The sequence below is a fragment of the Heptranchias perlo genome, chromosome 28, assembly GCF_035084215.1.
Source record: "Heptranchias perlo isolate sHepPer1 chromosome 28, sHepPer1.hap1, whole genome shotgun sequence".
Classification (NCBI taxonomy): Eukaryota; Metazoa; Chordata; class Chondrichthyes; order Hexanchiformes; family Hexanchidae; genus Heptranchias; species Heptranchias perlo.
Window position 1 is genome coordinate 29739558 of NC_090352.1, and position 20499 is coordinate 29760056.

Below are 20499 nucleotides of genomic sequence, written 5' to 3' on the forward strand. Positions count from 1 at the left end.
AATGCTTTTAAATTCCTGCCTCCAGGTCAGAAGAAACCAGCATGAAAAGACTGCCATTCTCTTTTTTTTTAATACATCCGATACTTTGACATCTGAAGTATGAAGGATACACGATAGATGCAATACTTTTATATCTATAGATTACAGAAGAGAGGAGGCGCCCCCTTCAAAGCCAATGATATTAAAAATTGGCCATGACAAGCTAGGAAGGTACCAAGTTCAATTGTTAATCTGTGCTTAGTTAGCTGATCTCAACTGGAGCAGCAATGGGAGCACTACAATTGGCAGCAGAACCTCTGGTCTCGGGACAGAACAAAGAAAATAAACCAGGCTGCGACGTTATTCCTCATTGTTAACCAGTGACTCCAGCTGGAAAATATGTCTAGTGACGACAAGATCAGACTCATCAGTGGTTCCCTCGTGGTCAAAACGGTTACCATCTAAGCTCACACATAAGCAATTGCCACTATGTAAGGTACTAATAGACATACATGAGTCAGTGCCCTTAGGAGAGGAAGGGAGAAACTGGGAGAGGAGAAAAATTAAAAACTGGACAGCTCCACTCAAGCTATAAGTGGAGATTCCTGTTCAGAGTCTGGATTATGCCACCAAGGTCTCAGTACAAACAAGCCTTGGAGTTGAACTGCAGTAAGTCAGTGCAAACCACTGGGATGAAAGGTAGCCTCCTTTGTCTGCTGTCTGCAAGAGTCCTACACAATTTGAGAGTTTAACCAAATCTTAATCAGTGCCTAGTGGGCATGGACACTGCACAAAACTAACCTTAAATTTGGTGATCTCATTCAAAGAGGCCACAAAGACAGCTGTTGTTGCAAATACGAATTTGGAGTAGAGGAATATTGTTGGGGCATATGACCTAGTACCCGCTACCGAAAAGAAAGTGGTCCTGAATTTCCGCAAGGGTTTTCCTGATTGTGGCAAATCGGCGAAGCCCCCCCGAGAAACGATGCAGATAGCCTTTTTTAGCCGTTTCTCTGTGAGATTCTGCCGAAGTCACTGCAGTGGATCGGGAGAACCCCCACAGAAATTCCAGACAAGTGTTTCATTTCCAGCACTATCATCCCTCGCAATGTTAAGAACAAAAGGCACCCAAATAAAAAAACATTTATAGGCAAAACTAGCCTAAGCGTTCCCCTTACCCTGGCTCCATGTAGTTGAATAGATGAATCTGGTTCCTCCATACATTTACAAGCTACTTCTCCAAGCTGCGGCAAGCTGGTCTGGGCCATTGTGAAATACCCTTTGACAAGCAGTGCCAATACCTGCGGAACAAACAAGCGGACAGAAAGCAGTCAAATTCCATTCTCATTTCCAACTAATGGAGCCTCGTGGAGGACAAAATGCACCGAGTGACAGAGCAGAAACAACTAAGACTGTGTTACCTCTGCTGGAAAGGACTTTAGGCTCTGCTGTCATTTCTGTTCTCAAAAAGGTTTTGAATTGTTATTTTGTTTTGCCACAAGACGACTTAACTTGTATCAAAAAATATGTTCTCCAAAAAAACTCGTATGACTGAAATTATGTATTTTCAGTCACAAAGTGGACTCATTCGGGAACAGATTTACAGAGCAGATTCATCCAATACCATAAAACATACATTTTTTAATGCAAGACACCACAAAGGTTGAAAAGAGAAAGAGGGAAGATGAGGTAAATGAGTAACTGTCAACCAATGAAGATAGCAGGACCACTTTCTTTTCTTGGGGTTTTAAGTATGTTAGGATGCCGATCAAACAAAGTTTTGTTTTGTGGCTGAGAGATGGACTTTGAATTGATATAAAATAATGGAATGTGCTATAAAGACATTCTGTGTATCTGTTGATGGACTGAAGATTTCATATTTAAAACAAAATATTTTGCTACCTCTATTGCCTGAAGGCGTTGACATCTTGCTGGGGTACAGTTTCCCAGCAGCCTCTGGTACCTAGCCCCAGTGGCCGTTTTTTACTTATGAGCTTTCCTGGTCTGTATAGCCAGTAACCAAGTCTAATGATCAGCTCTTTAAGGGGGTTTCATTTTGTTCATTAAACCATTGGGACAGACTGCTGCATAAGCTTTAGATCCTGACACACTGCATCACAGAGTGGCAGAGTGACAGAATCCATCCCCACTTACCCTACCGTCTCCCCCACCTAGTGAATAACCAATCATAGCCCTGGTACTGTAAGCAGGCACTGAATGGAGGCAGTGAAACTTCTGCCCAACGACGGGGAAGAAGATAAATAAATAAGTGCAGGGAGCAACACTCTCAGGCCAATCTTTTGCACCTTTAACCGACCGGTCATAACAGTGTTGCCAACACTTGTATTTCTCAAATAGAGCAGTGTCCAAGCAGTAATCTTAAAAGAGGACTGAAGTGGAGCCATCTCAAGACTTCTGCTTGGATAAAGCATCAGGAGACCCTTCGAGAACTCAAATTTGGGAAACCTTACTGTAGGGCAGTGCCAGTGAAGGCTTAGGAGCAGATCTTCAGCCTGCCCTTTCCCCAAAAGTCAATGAGCCTGAAATCCTACAGCAAGGGAAAATAGGAGAAGAAAGAACAAAGCATAAGCAAATTATAAAGAGCTTAGATTTAAAAAATAAAAGCCAGTTCTGTAAGCAACGCACCAAGGGGTAAAGCCTCACCTGTAATGCTTCTACTCGCACCGGAGAGGGTTCATACAAGCTACTTGCTGCCCCTGTATTGGTGTCACTGTCGGAATATGGCTCCTGTTTTGGCAAGGTAATGATAGAAATACACAGCTGAATCAGCCAGCAGAGCTCGAGCAGTGGGCTTTCCGAGTTCTCCTTTTCTCCATCACGGCTTCCAGTTTGTTGGGGTTTTCGCCAGGACTCGGTGTCGCTGAGGCGATGGGGTGTCGCTGAGCCGCTGTTCGAGAGGCCTGAAGTGCTGGGCTGCTGCAAGAGCAGCTGCACCTCAGGAAGAGGAGCCTGGACAGATACGATAGCCCCAAGCAAAGTCAGGCTGCACACACGCACATTTACATCTGAAGTTTAAAAAAAAGCACAATAGTCCTCAATTATTAGAAACATGGATATCAATCAGCTTTCACAAAATTGGAGGCAGAATCAAGGTTTGTGACTGTATAACTGAAATTGTCTGATATAGAATCATAGAATAGAATCATTGAAAGGTTACAGCATGTAGGAGGCCATTTGGCCCATCAAGCCCGTGCTAGCTCTTTGTAAGAGCAATCCAGTTAGTCCCATTCCCCCGCTCTTTCCTCTTAGCCCTGCAATTTTTTTCCCTTCAAGTATTTATCCAATTCCTTTTTGAAAGCCACAATCGAACCTGCTTCCACCACTCATTTAGGCAGCGCATTCCAGATCATAACTACTCGCTGCGTAAAAAAGTTTTTCCTCATGTTGTCTTTGGTTATTTTGCCAAATATCTTAAATCTGTGCTCTCTGGTTCTCGACCCTTCTGCTAATGGGAACAGTTTCTCTTTATTTATTTTATCTAAACCCTTCATGATTTTGAACATTTCTATCAAATCTCCTCTAAACCTTCTCTGCACTAAAGATATCAATATCAGCTTCTCCAGTCTATCCACGTAACTGAAGTCCCTCATCCCTGGAACCACTCTAGTAAATCTTTTCTGCAACCTCTCTAAGGCCTTCACATCCTTCCTAAAGTGCGGTGCCCAGAAATGGACACAATACTTCAGCTGTGGCTGAACCAGTGTTTTTTAAAGGTTCAACATAACGTCCTTGATTTTGTACCCTATGCCTCTATTTACAAAGTCCAGAATCCCGTATGCTTTTTTAACCTGTCCTGCCATCTTCAAAGATTTGTGCACGTATCCCCCAGGTCCCTCTGTTCCTGCATCCCCTCTGGAATTGTATCCTTTAGTTTATATTCCCTCTCCTCATTCTTCCTGCCAAAATGTATCACTTCACGCTACTCTGCGTTAAATTTCATCTGCCATGTGTCCGCCCACAAGTGCGGAAGTGCGCAGCTCGCCATATTGGTAAAGGCAGAAAATGAGGCTTCCAGGGCCCGCGCATGAAACAGGCATTAGGTCCTTTGCAAATGCAAATAAGGGGCCTAGCATCCGGTTCAGACCCCTTTTCAAAATTAGGCTGCCCTGAACACAGTTGGTGCAAACTGTGTGAAGGATAGAAAGGGAAATAAAACATGAAAACAACTAAAAGATGCTCTCAGGTTCCAACACTCAGTAAGAGAACTGGATTGGTAGAAGCCTGAGAACAGGTCACCTGCCCAATGATGCAGAACATTAAGTGAGCTGGAAAAATAACCAAAAATAACCGCAAAAAATACAAATGGATAATTGGTGGTGATCAGCTGGGGGAGGGGACTACAGTTAGACCTTTTGTCTGTTCATATAATATTTTTCTGTGTCTGAAGAAAACTTTTTGATTGGTTCAGTGTAGGCTCATGTCCCAGTTTTCTGATTGTCTTACTGCTTCTACTGTGATAAAGCAACTTGTAAAAAAATTTGTGAACTCCCTTTCAGCCACCTTACACCCATGGAATGTAGAAAAAGACAGACGCAAGTTAAAGATCCTAACTTAATTCCACCCCTGATCTGCTAGCTCCTTCATTTTCCACCTCTCCTTCCTGACCTACCTTTCACTCCTTCAATCTCCTGCCCTGAGCTCCCAACTGCCTCAGCCCATCATTCCTACTTAGGACCAGAGGAACAGGAGTAGGCCATTCAGCCCCTCGAGCATGTTCCGTCATTCAATGAGATCATGGCTGATACTTGCCTCTAAGCCTCTACTTCTTGCCCCATGAGCAACACTGTGGAGATCTACTGGTAAGTATAGAAATAGATAAATATACAAACCTCTGCGGCGGTTGTACGGTTTAATCTGGTTCCAAACACGGGTAAGGAGTCCTGGTTTGAGGCGATTGTATGGCACATTGGTTACCAAATTAGCAAGGCACTGATTCAAAAAGAATAGAAAAAAAATTGGGGATCAAAACAATAAACTGAATGATAAGGCCTCAGCTAAACATTTCATCTGAAAGGTGGCACCTCCAACAATGCAGCACTCTCAGTACTGCACTGAATTCTATATTATGTACTCAAGTCCGAGAGTTGGACTTGAACCCATAACATTTTGACTCGGAGGCGAGCATACTCCTGCTGAGCTAAGCAGACACTTACTGACCCAAAAAAAGGATGAAATACAAGCAAGTAGGTGGATGTCGGTTGGTAGGCTGTGCAATTGCCAACATCTTCACATGTGAAAATGCTGGCAGATAATGAAAGCACCAATATATGCTGTACCAAAAAACAAACATCGGCACACACAATAGGCAAAATACTGACTCTTGCATCGCAGGAGAGTTTTTGAAAGCCAGATGGTCCAAGTAAGACATTTGCACTCTTCACTTTTGTGAAAACCAACATGGGCACTCATGAAGCTGAGTGCTGAAAGAAGATTAAAGAGTAAGTGCTCCTAGTGGTAGAAGGAATAGATTTGCTTTACCTTGATTATCTGCGTGAGTGTCTGTGGGGAAGATTCTGCCACTAGGGCAAGCAGTAGGCATCTATGAAGCTCCCGGATGCTGGAAGCCAAAGTTGCAGAAAAAGGTGTGAAGGCTCTCCGATGATCATTGGTGTCTTCTGCGACGGACAGGAACTGCTTAGATCCTTCCAAGATGGCCGATAAGACTTGGAGGGCACCAGCACGGACCTGACAAATATAAAAATAACACTTCAGTAGCTTGTCCACTTACTTAGTTCTACAGTGTCTAAGCTTTTACCTGCGAGCCATAATATAAATGTAATGTGGACTCTCAGGGACCACATATAATGATTAAATCAACGTTCCCATCATTTTGCATATATCTCAAGTTGCTGATACTAACAGGTTTTGATGTTCTGATTCAGAATTTATCCAACAATGAGGCAACAGTGCTAAAATTAGCTGATCCCAAATTTCCAGACCTACAAAATTCAAAGAAGACAAACCAGCAAGTAAGAAATATAAGTACAAATAGGACCAAACTGTCTGACCTTTGAGGGCCAAATTGCCAGGGTTTGAGGGACACAAACTGGATATCTGACCCTGTAAATGAATGGTCCGCCTGAACCATACAGGCCCTGCAAGGTCCCAGGCTCAATCCCTGGTTTGTTCTGAGTTAAATTATCTCAGTCAGAGTGGCAGTAGCTGCACTCCCTTGGCTAGAGGGGCAAATCAGTCAAAGTTCCCACTTGTGATCATTATCCAGTGACCCCTGTTGGAAAGTACACGAGTGTGGGTGTCAGTGTCTGAAAGCAGGACTGGGCTCGGCTGTAATGCCCTCCGTGGTGAACTCGCCTGCTGGCAGTTATTAGCTGAGCTAAGGCATCCATAAAGGCAACTTTGGAGAGCTGGTAGCACAAGTGCCACCACATACCAGCAACAGTCAGTGCCTTCAGGAGTGGAGTAAATTTGGAATAAAAACAAAAATAAATTGAATGATATGTGAATAAAAAACCTCAAAAATCAAATAAGGTTTTTTTTCGACTGACAGCAATCACTGTAAATTTTCAAAGCAGTTTGATTAATGGCACATTAGAATGAAACACTGGTGGAGAAATTCAGCTTATAGCCCCCTGTGTTGCTTCCGTAAAATAGGCGTTAGGTGTGTGAATTTTGCATTGCAATCTGTCGCGGCCGATCTGGGCCGGACGCCATTTTGGCTCGGGCGAGTAGGTGTTAAGCTCCTTAAATATGCAAATCGGGGTCCTACACCAGGACCCTGTTTTGCATATTTAAGTAGGACCCCAGAGGCGAACTTCAGGTACGAAGAGGCCATTCAAAAAAAGGCCCAAGAAAATTTCAGTTTTTATTTTTGTGGAGAAGCAGGAGTACTCTTCCTAGGCCCACAAAAAATCTCCGGCCCACTGCTGGGGCCTTTGAGGCCCCCCGCTATAATTCCCGACCACCCCCCACCCACCCCATCGGCCGTCTCCACTTGAGAGCGAGCCGATTCCCTTCCTCGACCGTGGAGCTGCAGCAGGGAGCCTGCAACTCACTAGCGGCATTTAAATGAGACCCGAAACTGAATTTGGCTTGGGCACAACAAGGAGAATTACTCCCTCATTGTTTCTTCGTACCTTGGGATCTAATTTGGGACTATATTCAAACTGCAGGGTGTAAAGGGAATACAGACAGTAAGAAAATAAATTCCAAAAACAAATCAGGCTGTTGTCCAACAGAAAGATAGGCAGATCCCTTACCTTTGGTGATGGATCTTTCAAAACAATGGTCATCAAGGACACAGCTTGTGGGCTTCCAATGCCAGGAGCATCTGCAATGAATGATGACCAGTAGCCATACAGAACTTTCTTCTCTATTGATTTTATTGTTGAAAGTAAGCAGGCTAAAGCCCCCTGGCGGACTTTCCCTTGAAGTGATCTATAATCAGAAAGAAAAATTGTAGGAAGGTGCTTCTTTTAATTCCTTCTTCTATTTTTTTCCCCTTACAACTCCTCCTCTCCTAAAGATGCTGACTGCTGGAAAGCTCCATGGAGCACATGTTGGGAATTCAGGCACATAATGCACTAAATTTTTTGATGTGCTTTCAGCGGGCATGGTTTCTTGCCAGGAACGCAAAGATGAAAAATGGTCCTATTGATCTTAATCATTAGCCGAGGTGAGTAATCCAAATTCATCAACTACCACACAGTAATAAAGGTTCCAATGCAATGGTTCTAATTGGGCAGAACAATGCAATGCATTTTTATGTTAAATAATCATAATTATAAGGTTGCCGTTACTTGGAGATTGCATGTGACAGCACTTTGTATAATTCTGATTCTGTCTTATGTTCAGTCCCAGAAAAGTTACAGGTCTTTTATATAGAAGCTACAGGATTTGACTTATTTGTATGTTGAAAACAAAGTTGGGCATTCAAAACAAGAACAATTTAGATTTTAAAAAATACGAAATAAATCAATAAAACACTCACCTCAGTTTGCCCTGGATTCCTCCCTCGGTATCTGAATACTCAGAGTCAGAACTATTTATTTTTTTCCAATTAGGATAGAAAGAATTTGAAGGATCTTTCCCATCCAAGGAAGGCACTGTCCTGTCAGAATAGTTCTTTGGTCCCTGCGGGAGGCTGAAAGTTGAGTCGCCTCCTCTCTGCCTCCCACTCTCCGGTCCATGGAGCAGCTCTGGCTGTGATGTGTCTCTCTGGTCTTCCTTTTGTTCCTCCAATTGTTCCTTCTTGTTTTTGGATCGAGACTTCTTTTTTTTATGCTTTTTAAGAACAAAAAAATTCATAAATATGTATTTTTTAAAAAAGAAGCAACACGTTCTGTTTTTGATTAACCTATTTTCCTTAAATATATTTCCTAATCAGAACACTATTCTCCAGCTGAAATGTAAAAGCCACCTGTGTTTTTTCCTAATTTTCATCCATCCTTCCTTGGAGGCTGGGGAACGGTTTCATGGGCGTAAGTAACCCTCCAAGTGGCCATTCTTCATTTATGAGACCTGATCCAGTAAGTATCAGGGGCCTATTCAACTGTGTGGGGTTTACAGCTGCACCCCATCCTGAGTGAGAGCCCTGGCTGATTTTCCTCCTTCTTAAGCCAGGCTTTTCAAAGCCAATTCTACTGCCCTTATCAACAGCCTTGGGTTGATATCAGTTAATTCAACACAGATCTGGGATCTTCCTCTTCTGTATCGTTCATTTGAGCACTAGCTGGTGCACTTACCCACTGAGTTATGTGGGGGAGCTCCATCATCACCTTTGGAGCAGAATTGCTCACGAACAACGATTTCAGCTCCAATTTTATGTTGATTTTTTTTGTGTGTGTGTATAAGCATGCTGTCCTAATTTAATCAATTTTCATTCTGTAATTCTTCTGACAGACATCTTAAACAGTGGCTGTCAGTGCAATAATACTTCGTTAATCAAGAAATCAAATCGCTGAGGGTGAAAATCAAAGCTGACAGCTTGCAGTCCTTCCAGTTACTTGCATAATGAGAACTGATGGATGGGTAAGTAAAGGAACCCAACTTCGTTCGACCTGCAAGGGAACAAAAAGATCACTTCCTGCTGGAATAAAACAAAGTAGACAAGCTCTGATACTCATAATAGGGTCTACGGCCACTTGCAATCTACCTGTGCTTCACCTCACAAGATAGGTTTAGATAAAGAAGGTTCTCTGGTCCATTTGATCACATCCTTCCAGAATACCAACCCTACCGTCTTCCTATAACAGCATCTAGCTGTTTTTTAAATGATTCCTCCTGGCAAATTATTCCAGTCGTTCACCCTCTGTATAAAGAGACATTTCCTGATGGTCTCTCCTAAACTTGCCCTTTATAGCCATCTGTGGCCTTTAGAAATAGTAACACTGGTATAGGGGAAGCTGCTCCCCAGTGAAGTAAAACCAGGCATGACACAGGATGAAAATATAGGATTCAATTGCGGGACCCTGCTCTCCGTTTAGGGGCACCATGACACCCACTAATGTAAAATAAGCTTGTAAATCACCCCACCCCACAGATTCCACATAACACACCCTGGGTCCAAGTAATGTCCACAAACCATGCAAGAAAAAAGAAAGACTTCCATTTAGGTAGCACCTTATCATGTTTCTCAGAAATGTCTCAAAGTGCTTCACATACAACAAATTACTTTAAAGTACAGTGACATATTGTGTAGGCAAATGCAGCAGCCATTTTGCACACAGCAAGATCTCACAATCAGCACTGAGATGAATGAATATTTAATCTTTTTTCTGGTGGTATGGTTCAGGCTTCACCCTTATGGTTTAAGACATCATCTGAACAGGTTGGGAGTAACTTCAACTATGGGCAATGGTGTGAAATGGCAATATCATTTTAGCTGCCCATTATACATCGCACCTGATTTTCCTTTCCATTGAAGTAAATGGAAGAGAAAATCAGGCGGGGTTTATAATGGGTGGCCAATTCGATATCGCCCATTTCACACCATCGCCCGTAGTGAGAATCACCCCTCTTGACGTGTTACTGCTTTATAGCACGGAGCTCCAGTGCAGCAAAGGCCACTTGGTTAGACTAACAAAGACATCTCGAGTTAAGTGATGTATTTCATCCTTAAATACACTCAACAGCATGCTCTATAATATTATTGAAAATATATTATTACCCCCACTTGCTTTGAAGAGCTTGTAGCACTTCCTGTTTGCTCCTTCGTGGGCGAACTACCTTCATATTGGGGCAGAGGGGCTGGGTAAAGAACTGCAGGAACTTCAATGTTCACACCTGGAAAACCATAGAACATGTATGTCTGGGAAGAAATGGACAAAAGAAAAATAAGACACTTGGTTAAGAGATACTGAAATTCTAGACTGCACATCAAGCTAAACCTCACTTTGCTAACACACAATAGAAGTTGAAAGTCAAACAGGCCGCCCTATGATCACAGTCTCCCAGGAGTCTGCAAACACCAGTCACAACACTTCATAGTGGACACAATGCAGGGGTTCATCTTACCCTGGGTCACTCCAATGTGCCAGCTCCACGCAGCACGAAAGCAAAGCCCTAGATACAAGGCTCATGTTTAAATCCTATAAATAAACCAAGGACATGTTGTGTGGGTAAGTACTGACAAGCAATGGTCCTTCTCTGTAGATTTATCTTCTCTGTTAACAAAGAAGCCGTTCAACCAGAGTCAGGCCATAGAAACAATTTTAATCTGTTGTTAATTTACATCCATTTACCTTTAAAGCTGCCAGGAGAGTCCCGAGTTGGTCAGTTTGTGCCAGGTTAATTCTCCCTGCATTCAGAATGGAATGGATGCCCTTCAGTGCATTTTGCAACAACTGAAACAAGAATTGCAACCAAATCATTTGTCTACCAAAGAATATATAGGATTCAGAATCTCCATGATGATATTAAGGTATGAGAGGTAGAGTATAGTGGTATAGTGAGTTGGAGCACCAACACATGGTGCCAGGGCACTGGGAAACATATGGTCATTGCCAACTTCTAAATCTCAGCTATGCTGTTGTGAGAAGAGGCCAGGCATCTCATCCCACTTTCTGGGACCATTTCAGACACCCACGGCCTACAAACAGAAAAAAAACAAAACGCAAGATAAATCCACAAAGATCCCCTGCTTAAAAAGTCTCAATAGAAGTGCTTTCAGGCTCCCTTTAACGGCTCAATGGGTAAATGGTGTGGTACTGGTCCATATGGACTCAGGCTAGGGAGGAGCAACAAAAAAAATCAGTCATGCTTTCTGCTCCTGATCGCTATCCAGTGACCCATCTAGGAAAGAGCACATATTGTGGAGGTTGGACCAAGACACAATTAGGCTCACACAACCTTTGATAATCGCTACTCTTTTTTGGAAGGTAAAATGGTGTAAACCGCAAACTCCGTTTTATCTCTTTCTGTTCCCTTTATTGTCCACTGGAAATTCGGATCGCAAAGTTTGTCAAGAACATTGGGGTTACCAATGGCCATCATTAACTCTGCTAAGCAGCCCTTTCTCTCCTCCTCTCCAGAAGGCACTGACTCCCTGCTGAATGCAGCGTAATTGGTACCAGATACTTTCCAGTTTCTTGTCCAAGTTGCTATTCTCTATAGGCCAGATTTTGCTGAAAAAATAACGGCGTCTGAACGACGCACGCTGTTATTAATGTGCAAATCGGCCAGCAACGTGCAGCGAAGAGGAGATTGTGGATTGCCACAAGTTGCTGTACAATTTGACCACTCCGCCGTTAGCTCCGCGAAAACAGCATCTCCCCATGATTTTCAAGAAGTTACTGCATTTGCACATTAATTGGCCATTAAACTTGCCACAGAAAGTTAAGTCTAGTAATTATCAGTGTAAGCATCCTTTTAACGGTGTGATAATTGTTAATGACTGCCAATCAGCCTCTCTTACCCAGAAAGTAAAAAATAAGTGTGAATTGTTTTAGATTTTAAAAATATCAAATTTTTTATTTTTAATTTTTTTTTCTTACTTTTCCTTTCGGTCTCTTTTCTCTCTCCCTCTTAATCCAATCTTTCTTTCCCTCTCTTTATGGCTCTTTCCATACCTGATTTGACATTGCATTCACTCACTCTAATTCACCTTCTCAGTCCTTCCTCTGTTTATTTCTCAATCCTTTATTCTCATTGTTTAAGGAGATACACAGTTTGTCCCATTGTTCACCAAGGTCCCAGATGCCCTGTTGCCTTCAATGCGCCGTTATCAGCTCACATGTACAGCAACTTTGTGGGGAAATTTTCTTAAAACCTAAACATGCAATTCTAAGTCTAACTATCGGGGCACATCGCGAGATGCCTAGCTCCAGCAAAATCTGGCTCAATGCGAGACACACAGACACACACACACAGGAACTTTCTCCATCTGTATGCCTCTATTATTCTAAACCTTAACCAGCTAAGCCTCTGGTAAGCTGCTCTTCACAGGTGTTGTTAAAAATTGGCAAGTGCACAAAAGAGATTGATGACACGATTACAACCGTGTTCTCTCTCAAACTGCTTTGTTCTTAACAGGTTGAGTGCACAATTAACTGTAAGGAACAACTTAACCTAGTTGTGACTTTAAGACTTGTAGGTCTTGCTCACTCCTCGAAAAAGTTACTTTTTCTGTCAACCCACACTGCATAACTTTGTTTAATAACAAATTCTGTAGTTAGAGTCCTTGTGCATATCAGCATCCACATGATACACTTTGGAACATTATTGTATACTAGAGGCTTTTCCCTTAGAGGCACTAGAGGCACTTCCCTCAATCTACGGTAACGGAAACATTGTGAGCTGAGTGCTGAGTAGAAGTGAATACAAAGCAAGAGAGTTAACTTAGAAAAGTACTGGCTGTTGGGATAGCAAATCTGAGGCACTGCAATGCCGGCTCAGGCCCACGGTTTCTCACAGGGTGAGCTCACAGTCTCAGCAATGCTTCCATAGTGAGGCAACGAGTGGAGGCAAGGTAACATCCCTACTAGAACGAAGGGAATAATCAGAGGTCCAACCACTCAAATGCACCTCCTAGCAGTCAGCTACTGGATCAGTGGCCTAGGAGCAGGCTGTGGCACTGGCAGAGGGTTAAGAAAGCAGGGTTAAAGAGTAAAATAGCTATTCTTATATTTTTTTTTAAAAACATGGCGAGAAGCTTAGCCATTTATGCTATGCCACTGGCCTGAGACTGATAGCTGCAGAATACAATTCACAGTTAGCAACACCCATGTTATATAGCAGGCTGTCCCTGGTTATGAATCATAATCTGGGCACCATGAGCTCTGATTCAGGGCAGTAAATTGTGAATGTCTTAAGAGCACAGACACGAGCTTCCACACCCATTGCTGGCTCACACCCATGATTTCCCACATGGGGAGCACATAATCTCTGCCATAAAGAAAAAAGAAAGACTTACATTTATATAGTGGCTTTCACGACCTCAGGAGGTCCCAAAGTGCTCCACAACCAATGAAGTACTTTTGAAGTGTAGTTGCTGTTGTAATGTAGGAAACACAGCAACCAATTTGTGCACAGCAAGCTCCCACAAACATCAATGAAATAAATGACCAGATCATCTGTTTTAGGTGTTGGTTGAGGGATAAATATTGGCCAGGACACCGGGGAGAACTCCGCTGCTCTTCTTCCAATAGTGCCATGGGATCTTTTACATCTACCTGAGGGCAGACGAGTCCTTGATTTAACATCTCATCTGAAAGACAACACCTCGGACAGTGTTGCACTCCCTCAGCACTGCACTGAAGTGTCAGCCTGGATTATGTGCTCAAGTCTCTGAAGTGGGGCTTGAACCCACGACCTTGCCATCATGGCGAGGTATCCCTACTGGAAAGGAGGGAAAGGTCAGAGGCCACGTCACCCTGCCTGTTTAAATGCACTTCCCAATCAGCTATTCAGTGGCAAAAGCCAAACTGCTTTGCAGCAACTCAAAAGTAAATGTGTAACTGCGCCCTTAGGTACGTACGGGCTATTTACCTTACAAACTGTAACATCATCAATGTCAGGAGCCTTCGGGTTCCTCACCACAATTAGAAAGGTCTGCAGAGACACAGTTTTGTACTGTTCCTCCAGGTAAGGCTGTCCAGGTACACTATCAGCAAGAGATTGAAGCAATCCATAAAGATTATTAGTGCATTATACGCACTAACACCTTGCATATGTTACGGATACACATTCTCAATTTATAATAAACCTACTGTAGTTAATGAGGCGTGAATTTATTCCTCCTTTCCTAAAGTAGGAGAATTGTTTAAAGTGCTTTGATATTAAGCTCGTGTTGCTAACAACTTATGTACAAGGTGCATGCAGCTGGCAACAACAGCAGAGATAAACCTGCCAAATTTGCTGTGGCCAGCTGCCATGAACACCCGAGGCTCAAAGTTCCTTGGCCGAGAAGGGCGTATCTATAGCATAAGTCACATGGAATTTGGGACAGGACCGTTTTCCGCCTGGTCTCCACTCCTTTATTTAGGCAAAATTGAACTGAATTTTTAAGGAATGATGAACAATATTGATTGCCACGAATGCATCCACTAACCCCTGTCAACACAAAGCATACCCGATGAAATATAAAAATTGCACTGGCATGTCCCGTAGCTACAAAATCAGGCATCATTTCATCGTTAATGAGCAGAAAATCTCATTCCAATTTCTCAGTAACATGGCTGTGGGTTCAAACAATTCTCCAGCATGCCCACTAGATGGAGCATCGCACTTTGACAGGCCAGAGCACCGCATCTCTGTGGTGAACAGGCTGCTTCATTCTGCTACAAACTCATCTCCTGTCAGCCAACCATGGAGAACCTTTGATGGTGGTCTTTGGAGAAGAACAACCCTAAATTCTATCTCTCCCTTCCTTCTTTTGGCCCTTCCATTACCTAAAATAACACAGGCCAATGAGGAATCTAAGGGATTTAAGGGTTTGATGTTTTGTTAAATTATGAATTAACCTGCGTCAAAGTACTTAAGATTTGAAAGTCTACCCAAGACAGAGGTTGGCCATGCAGTACACTGCAGCCCTCCGCAGGTCCACATCTGGCTGTGTCGGTGCGCTAAGCTGCAGTAAGATTCCATTTTTTCCAAGCAGGTCTGGAAGGAACTGGAAGAAAATACAAAATAGAAATCACATCTCTGATCAGTCAGCAACCTTAACTGAATCAAGTTACAGACCTGTGTACCTCTCAGCACTATGTAAAAGGCCAACAAGCCCCAAAAACATACTTCGAACTACAGTAATGCAGAAATAAAACTGGGAAATTCAGGAAATAGGCAGCAGGCCTGTCAACATTTATAAGGAAAAAAAGACAGGTTGTTATATTAGCTGGAGACCTTAGATAGAAATTCTGCCCCCCGGGGGAGGGCACAGAGCTTTGCCAGACTTGTGGCAGAATTTGGGACATTGCACAGAAAATGCAAATCTGGGATGCGGGTACTTCTTCTGTCTGCACATCCCCCACCCCCACCCCACCCCACCCCACCACGTGCCGGCCAGGGTTGCCAACCCTCCAGGAATTAAAGATTAACCTCCAAGACACTTATCTGAGCAGCTAGGAGAAAATTCTTAAGGGCATGAAAATTGTGGGTTTTTTTAAATTCCTTTATTAGTTATAAAAATATCGGATATGAGAAAAAAGACTATTTGACTGACAGTCAAGAATTATCCAATTGGGTAACGATGAGTTTATTCGCTTCCCGATTGGCCTGGGATGGCGCTGCGCCGCAAGTCTGGGCGTGTTGGGTGACCAATGGCAGGAGTGCGGGGGTGGGGTGCTTTGAGGCAGGAGGTCATCTGCGACACCTCCAGAAATACGTCCAACCGCTGTCGGCAACCCTAGTGCCAGCAGCAATTTGGGAGTCTGTCTGGGAGAATTACTGGGGTTCGACCAGGTGCACCCCCGACAGCCCCAGCAAGAGTATGTCTGCTGAAGGCTCCAATATTGCACCGTTTCTCAATGGTCCTTCTGTTCTTTCAGGGGAAAATTTTTTTTAAATTTCTACTGATCCAGGCCTACGGCTCCCCCTCTCGGAGTGGCAGGCTGCTCCTCTGAGAGTCTGCTGTCTTCACAGGGCAAGAGGCGCAGGAACCTGCCCTGTTAGCTAAAATGATACCATCCCCAGGATTTGGGTAGGTGTAACCATGGGAACATAGCAGGGGATGAAGGTGTTGCCCCGCCACACTTCTGGCGGCACAAGAGCACCATGAGATTTCTGGTTGGCTTTGTCTGAATAGGCCCAGTTTGGATAAACGGCCTCTGCCCGAAACATTAACCTGACTTTCTTCTTTCCAGATGCTGCTTATTTCCTGGCTTTATTGCAGATTTTCAGCATTTTCAATTTTTTTTCATCTCCATGGTAACACAAAAAACTCATTCGACAAGAGTTCAATAAAATTCATTAATACAAACAATTAAACCAAAATATCAGCAAATGAATTTTTTTTTATTTGTGCCACATTTCTTCCCTCTCCTCTTCTCCTGAATGTATTCATAGAATCTTACAGCACAGAAGGAGGCCATTCGGCCCATCGTACCTGTGCCAGCTCTTTGAAAGAGCTGTCCAATTAGTCCCACTCCCCCACTCTTTCCCCATATCCCTGCAAATTTTTCCTTTTTAAGTGTATATATTCAATTCCCTTTTGAAAGTTTCTATTGAAGCTGCTTCCACCATCTTTCAGGCAACGAATTCCAGATCATAACGATGTGCTGTGTAAAATAATTTCGCCTCATCACCCCTCTGGTTCTTTTGACTCACTTAACTTAGCACAGATCAGGATTCAAACCTGCAATTCCCCTGGTCTACAAGGCTCTGCTCCACACTGTCTTAACCAGCAGAGGAGGCCTGTAACATACCATTTCTCATAAAACAAAAACCCAAACATACCTTCTGGCACCGTGGCCCGTTACCGTAGACGAGAGCAGCCACCGCCTGCAGTATTTCTACGTGAGTCCAGGAGTTGCACTGCTGCAGCGCTCGGATGCAGTAGGCGAGAAGAAGTTCCAAGCTCTGCTCATCCACCGTCACCTGGGGATACAGCGAAAGTAATGAGTTCTCCAAGTGTCTTGGCCAACATTCCTCCCTCGACCACCAGCACTGAAAACAGACTGGCTGGCCATTCAACTCGTTGCTTTTTGTGGGATCTTGCCATACTCAAAATAGCTGCCATATCTGCATGCATAACAACACTATCTGCACTTCTAAATAATTCACTGTTTGTGGGACATTTTTGGATGCACCGTGACATGATAAGATGCAATATAAGTTCCTTCTTTATGTACAATTTTTTTACATTTTAAAAAATATTTTTATTTGAGGCTTCCTGAAGTCTCAGGGAGTAAATGCATTGTATGGTGTGGAGCTGAGTTATGCAGACCAGAACGGTCCCTGGTTGGACCTCTGGTCTGTGCTCGGTTAGCCATTCATAGCTGGGGCAGCATTGGGAGCGAACAGTTGGCCTCGGTGCCCCTCCGGTAGAGGGGGGAGGGGGAGAAAAGTTAGCCAGACGGGTAAAAAAAAATCTTTTTTTTTAAAGAGGTAATCTGGTTCTACAGCTAAAGGGGTTCCTGAACAATCAGCTCATGCATTGCATAAAGTTATCAATTTTCTAAGCCGTACAAACGTGCCTCTGAAATGCAAAACCCTATCAGGTATACTTCAGTGATGCAATAAAACACAGAACATTTGTTAAAAATGGAGCATCCATCTATAAATCAAACCTCTACATAGATCTATGATAATTCTGCTTTCAAACATTTTTGTTTGAACTGCAAGTTCTGTTGACACCATCGGGGGGCCGGCAATGGAAAGGAAATGAACTGGCATGGGCAGTGCAAGTGGTCAGATCACTGCTGCGCTCTGTATTAATGATGGTATCTCTGCAATTGTCAATTCAGTTCTCTCTCAAGGCGCTCGGTTGTTCCTCTTCTGACAAGATAGAGTAACCTCTGTGTCTCACTCTCACTGTGTCTGACTTTTAAAGTCAGGTGCTGGTTGTGCTGAACTCCACTGCGAAATGCAAAGACCCAGGTGCTGTATCAGTAGAAACACGGGGGAATGGTTACTTATGTTTACTGAATAGAGCTCCCATAATCAGATAGCACATTCGTAGACCCACATTTCAGCTCTCCACGCATTGAGGCGCTTATTCTATCAAGTGCAACCAATGTAGGAAAACACACATGACCTGTCAGGTGCATTCCCATAACATAAAAGCACTTTTATCCTGTCAGGTTTAGCAACTCGTCTCACACAGTTCTCTTGATGCCATCAGTATTCACTGTTTCAACAGAGTTTTTTTTTTAAACCTGAACAGAAAAGGACAGGAAAAAAATAGTTGAAGTTAATGATATTTCTAAGCTTGATACTAAATAGGGCTACAAAGGGAAAACTTACTTTTTAAAAGGGGGCAGCTTTATGAAAAGCATGACAAACTTTTTTTGTTTTCAGTGTGTCATTTTTATCACAATAACATCACAAGATAATACATTTTGACGAGATGTACATCTTCACATTGTATATTTCCAAAAGAAAACAAGCTTGCTAAATACTCCCCCCTTCCACTATCGTCCCCTTATCCCTACTCGCCTGAAAGTCAGGTTTTGTGCTGAGGCACTAGGATCAAGCACCCATTCTTCATGTCTGAGCAGGCTGTTCCATCATAGGGGTTGTTAATCATGGCCCAATCCTCTTCTCACCTGAAGTGCACTTTCATTAAGGGTCATTTGCAATCAGAAGCAGGAACCCCTGCTGAGTTTTCTCCCTTCCCTATCCTGGGGACAAGGAAGCCCCCACCACCAGCCCCAGCTGAAGGTGCTGCCCCTTTAAATACACTTTAACTTATAAAAAAAATTGTTAATAGTCTGCATGATGAACCCAGTACAAGTTAAATATGCACACACGGAGTCCGTTTATCAGTAATTATCAATAACTATAGTTGAACTGGTTCAATAATTCTACATATTTCACAATGGACAGCAACTTTAGGCAAGAAGTTACTTGGATTCTTCCACTCCAGCAAAAATATTTTCATTTGTCAAATTCAACCTTCCAACCAGGAAAAAGTCATTTGCTTTTCCTCTCAGACTGTTTCACATTAATAATCCGCATGAGTATAGCAAATTAAGAAGCGGGTGGTTGGGAGGGAGTTACAAGACGGTTAGACAGAAAAAGGGGGTTTAAGATCATGTTTTAAATAGCAACGACAGGTTTTATTTAAGTTCATACCTGTAAGCGGTTGAGCAAATGGTGGATTAGTTGACACATTTTGCTTACAAGGTGCTCCTGGTTCAACTGGACGAGTCGACAGGCTTGGACGAGTAAGGAACACACATCCTGTAATTGGAAAGGAGACCAGAGAAAGATGAGATTTCTTAAAGCTGCTAATGGAGCGCTCAATTCATTCACTGTCATGGTTGATGGGTCATTTATAATTTGCACATATATAGATTCAGACGCCCACTGCAATAGTGATAAGGCCTGACTAAATTACCTGTCCTGTGCATTAATACTGCAATGAAGGGCTTCTTGCACTTTCAGATTACATTTTGTTGCCAGTATTTTGAGATGGTTCACATTATTTGTCTTTCAGCAGCTTGTACCTACGTCCCCTGGTCAAAATTTAATTGTAGTGTTCTGGTCTTACATCGAGTTACATCAAAACTACAGCACAGAAACAGGCCATTCAGCCCAACTGGTCTATGCCGGCGTTTATGCTCCACATGAGCCTCCTCCCTCCCTACTTCATCTAACCTAATCAGGATACCCTTCTATTCCTTTCTCCCTCATGTTATTGTCTAACTTCCCCTTAAATGCATCTATGCTAGTCGCTTCAACTACTCCTTGTGGTAGTGCGTTCCACATTCTCACCACTCTTTGGGTAAAGAAGTTTCTCCTGAATTCCTTATTGAATTTATTAGCGACTATTTTATATTTATGACCTCTAGTTTTGAACTCGTCCACAAGTGGAAACATTTTCCCTATGTGTACCCGATCAAACCCAATCATTATCTTAAAGACTTCTATCAGGTCACCCCTCAGCCTTCTCTTTTCTAGAGAAAAGAGCCCCAGCCTGCTCAATCGTTCCTGTCAAGAATATCCTCTTAGTTCTGGTATCATCCTTGTGAATCTTTTTTGCACCCTCTCCAATGCCTCTACATCCTTTCTATAATATGATGGCCAGAACTGTGCACGATACTCCAGGTGTGGTCTAACCAAGGTTCTATACAAGTTTAACATAACTTCTTTGTTTTTCAATTCTATCCCTTTCTTGTGTACTATCTTATATACTTCTAGGAGGTATCCTCTTAATCACCTCCTTTGACACGCAGCTTTTGTATGCATGCATGATTTTGTTAACTATTGTGTGATTTTGTACTATTGTTTGCATGAGCCAAGAGTGAAAAAACTCTCTTCTTTCTGTCTCGGCAAGAATGCAAAATCAATAAATAGCTAACAAAATCACGAGAGTTCGGCAACAGTGCTTCAAATGGCTCCCTTCATAGCACCTCCAGTGTTGACCTGAGATTACCAGTACTG

The 20499-nt window shown here is 42.9% G+C and overlaps 1 protein-coding gene across 3 annotated transcripts in view; it reads right to left on the reverse strand.

The window, feature by feature from the left end:
* Positions 1-20499, reverse strand: part of heatr6 (HEAT repeat containing 6) — a 52232-nt gene that overhangs the window by 22810 nt on the left and 8923 nt on the right. For all 3 annotated transcript variants that reach the window (XM_068008308.1, XM_068008309.1, XM_068008307.1), the window contains exons 2-13: positions 19189-19296; positions 16849-16989; positions 14952-15067; positions 13945-14059; positions 10701-10802; positions 10127-10267; positions 7949-8241; positions 7218-7395; positions 5479-5685; positions 4830-4929; positions 2644-3005; positions 1158-1280 (exon numbers count right to left, since the gene is read on the reverse strand). In XM_068008308.1, the coding sequence (XP_067864409.1) occupies positions 1158-1280; positions 2644-3005; positions 4830-4929; positions 5479-5685; positions 7218-7395; positions 7949-8241; positions 10127-10267; positions 10701-10802; positions 13945-14059; positions 14952-15067; positions 16849-16989; positions 19189-19296 (1986 nt within the window). The remainder of the gene's footprint in view (positions 1-1157; positions 1281-2643; positions 3006-4829; positions 4930-5478; positions 5686-7217; positions 7396-7948; positions 8242-10126; positions 10268-10700; positions 10803-13944; positions 14060-14951; positions 15068-16848; positions 16990-19188; positions 19297-20499) is intronic.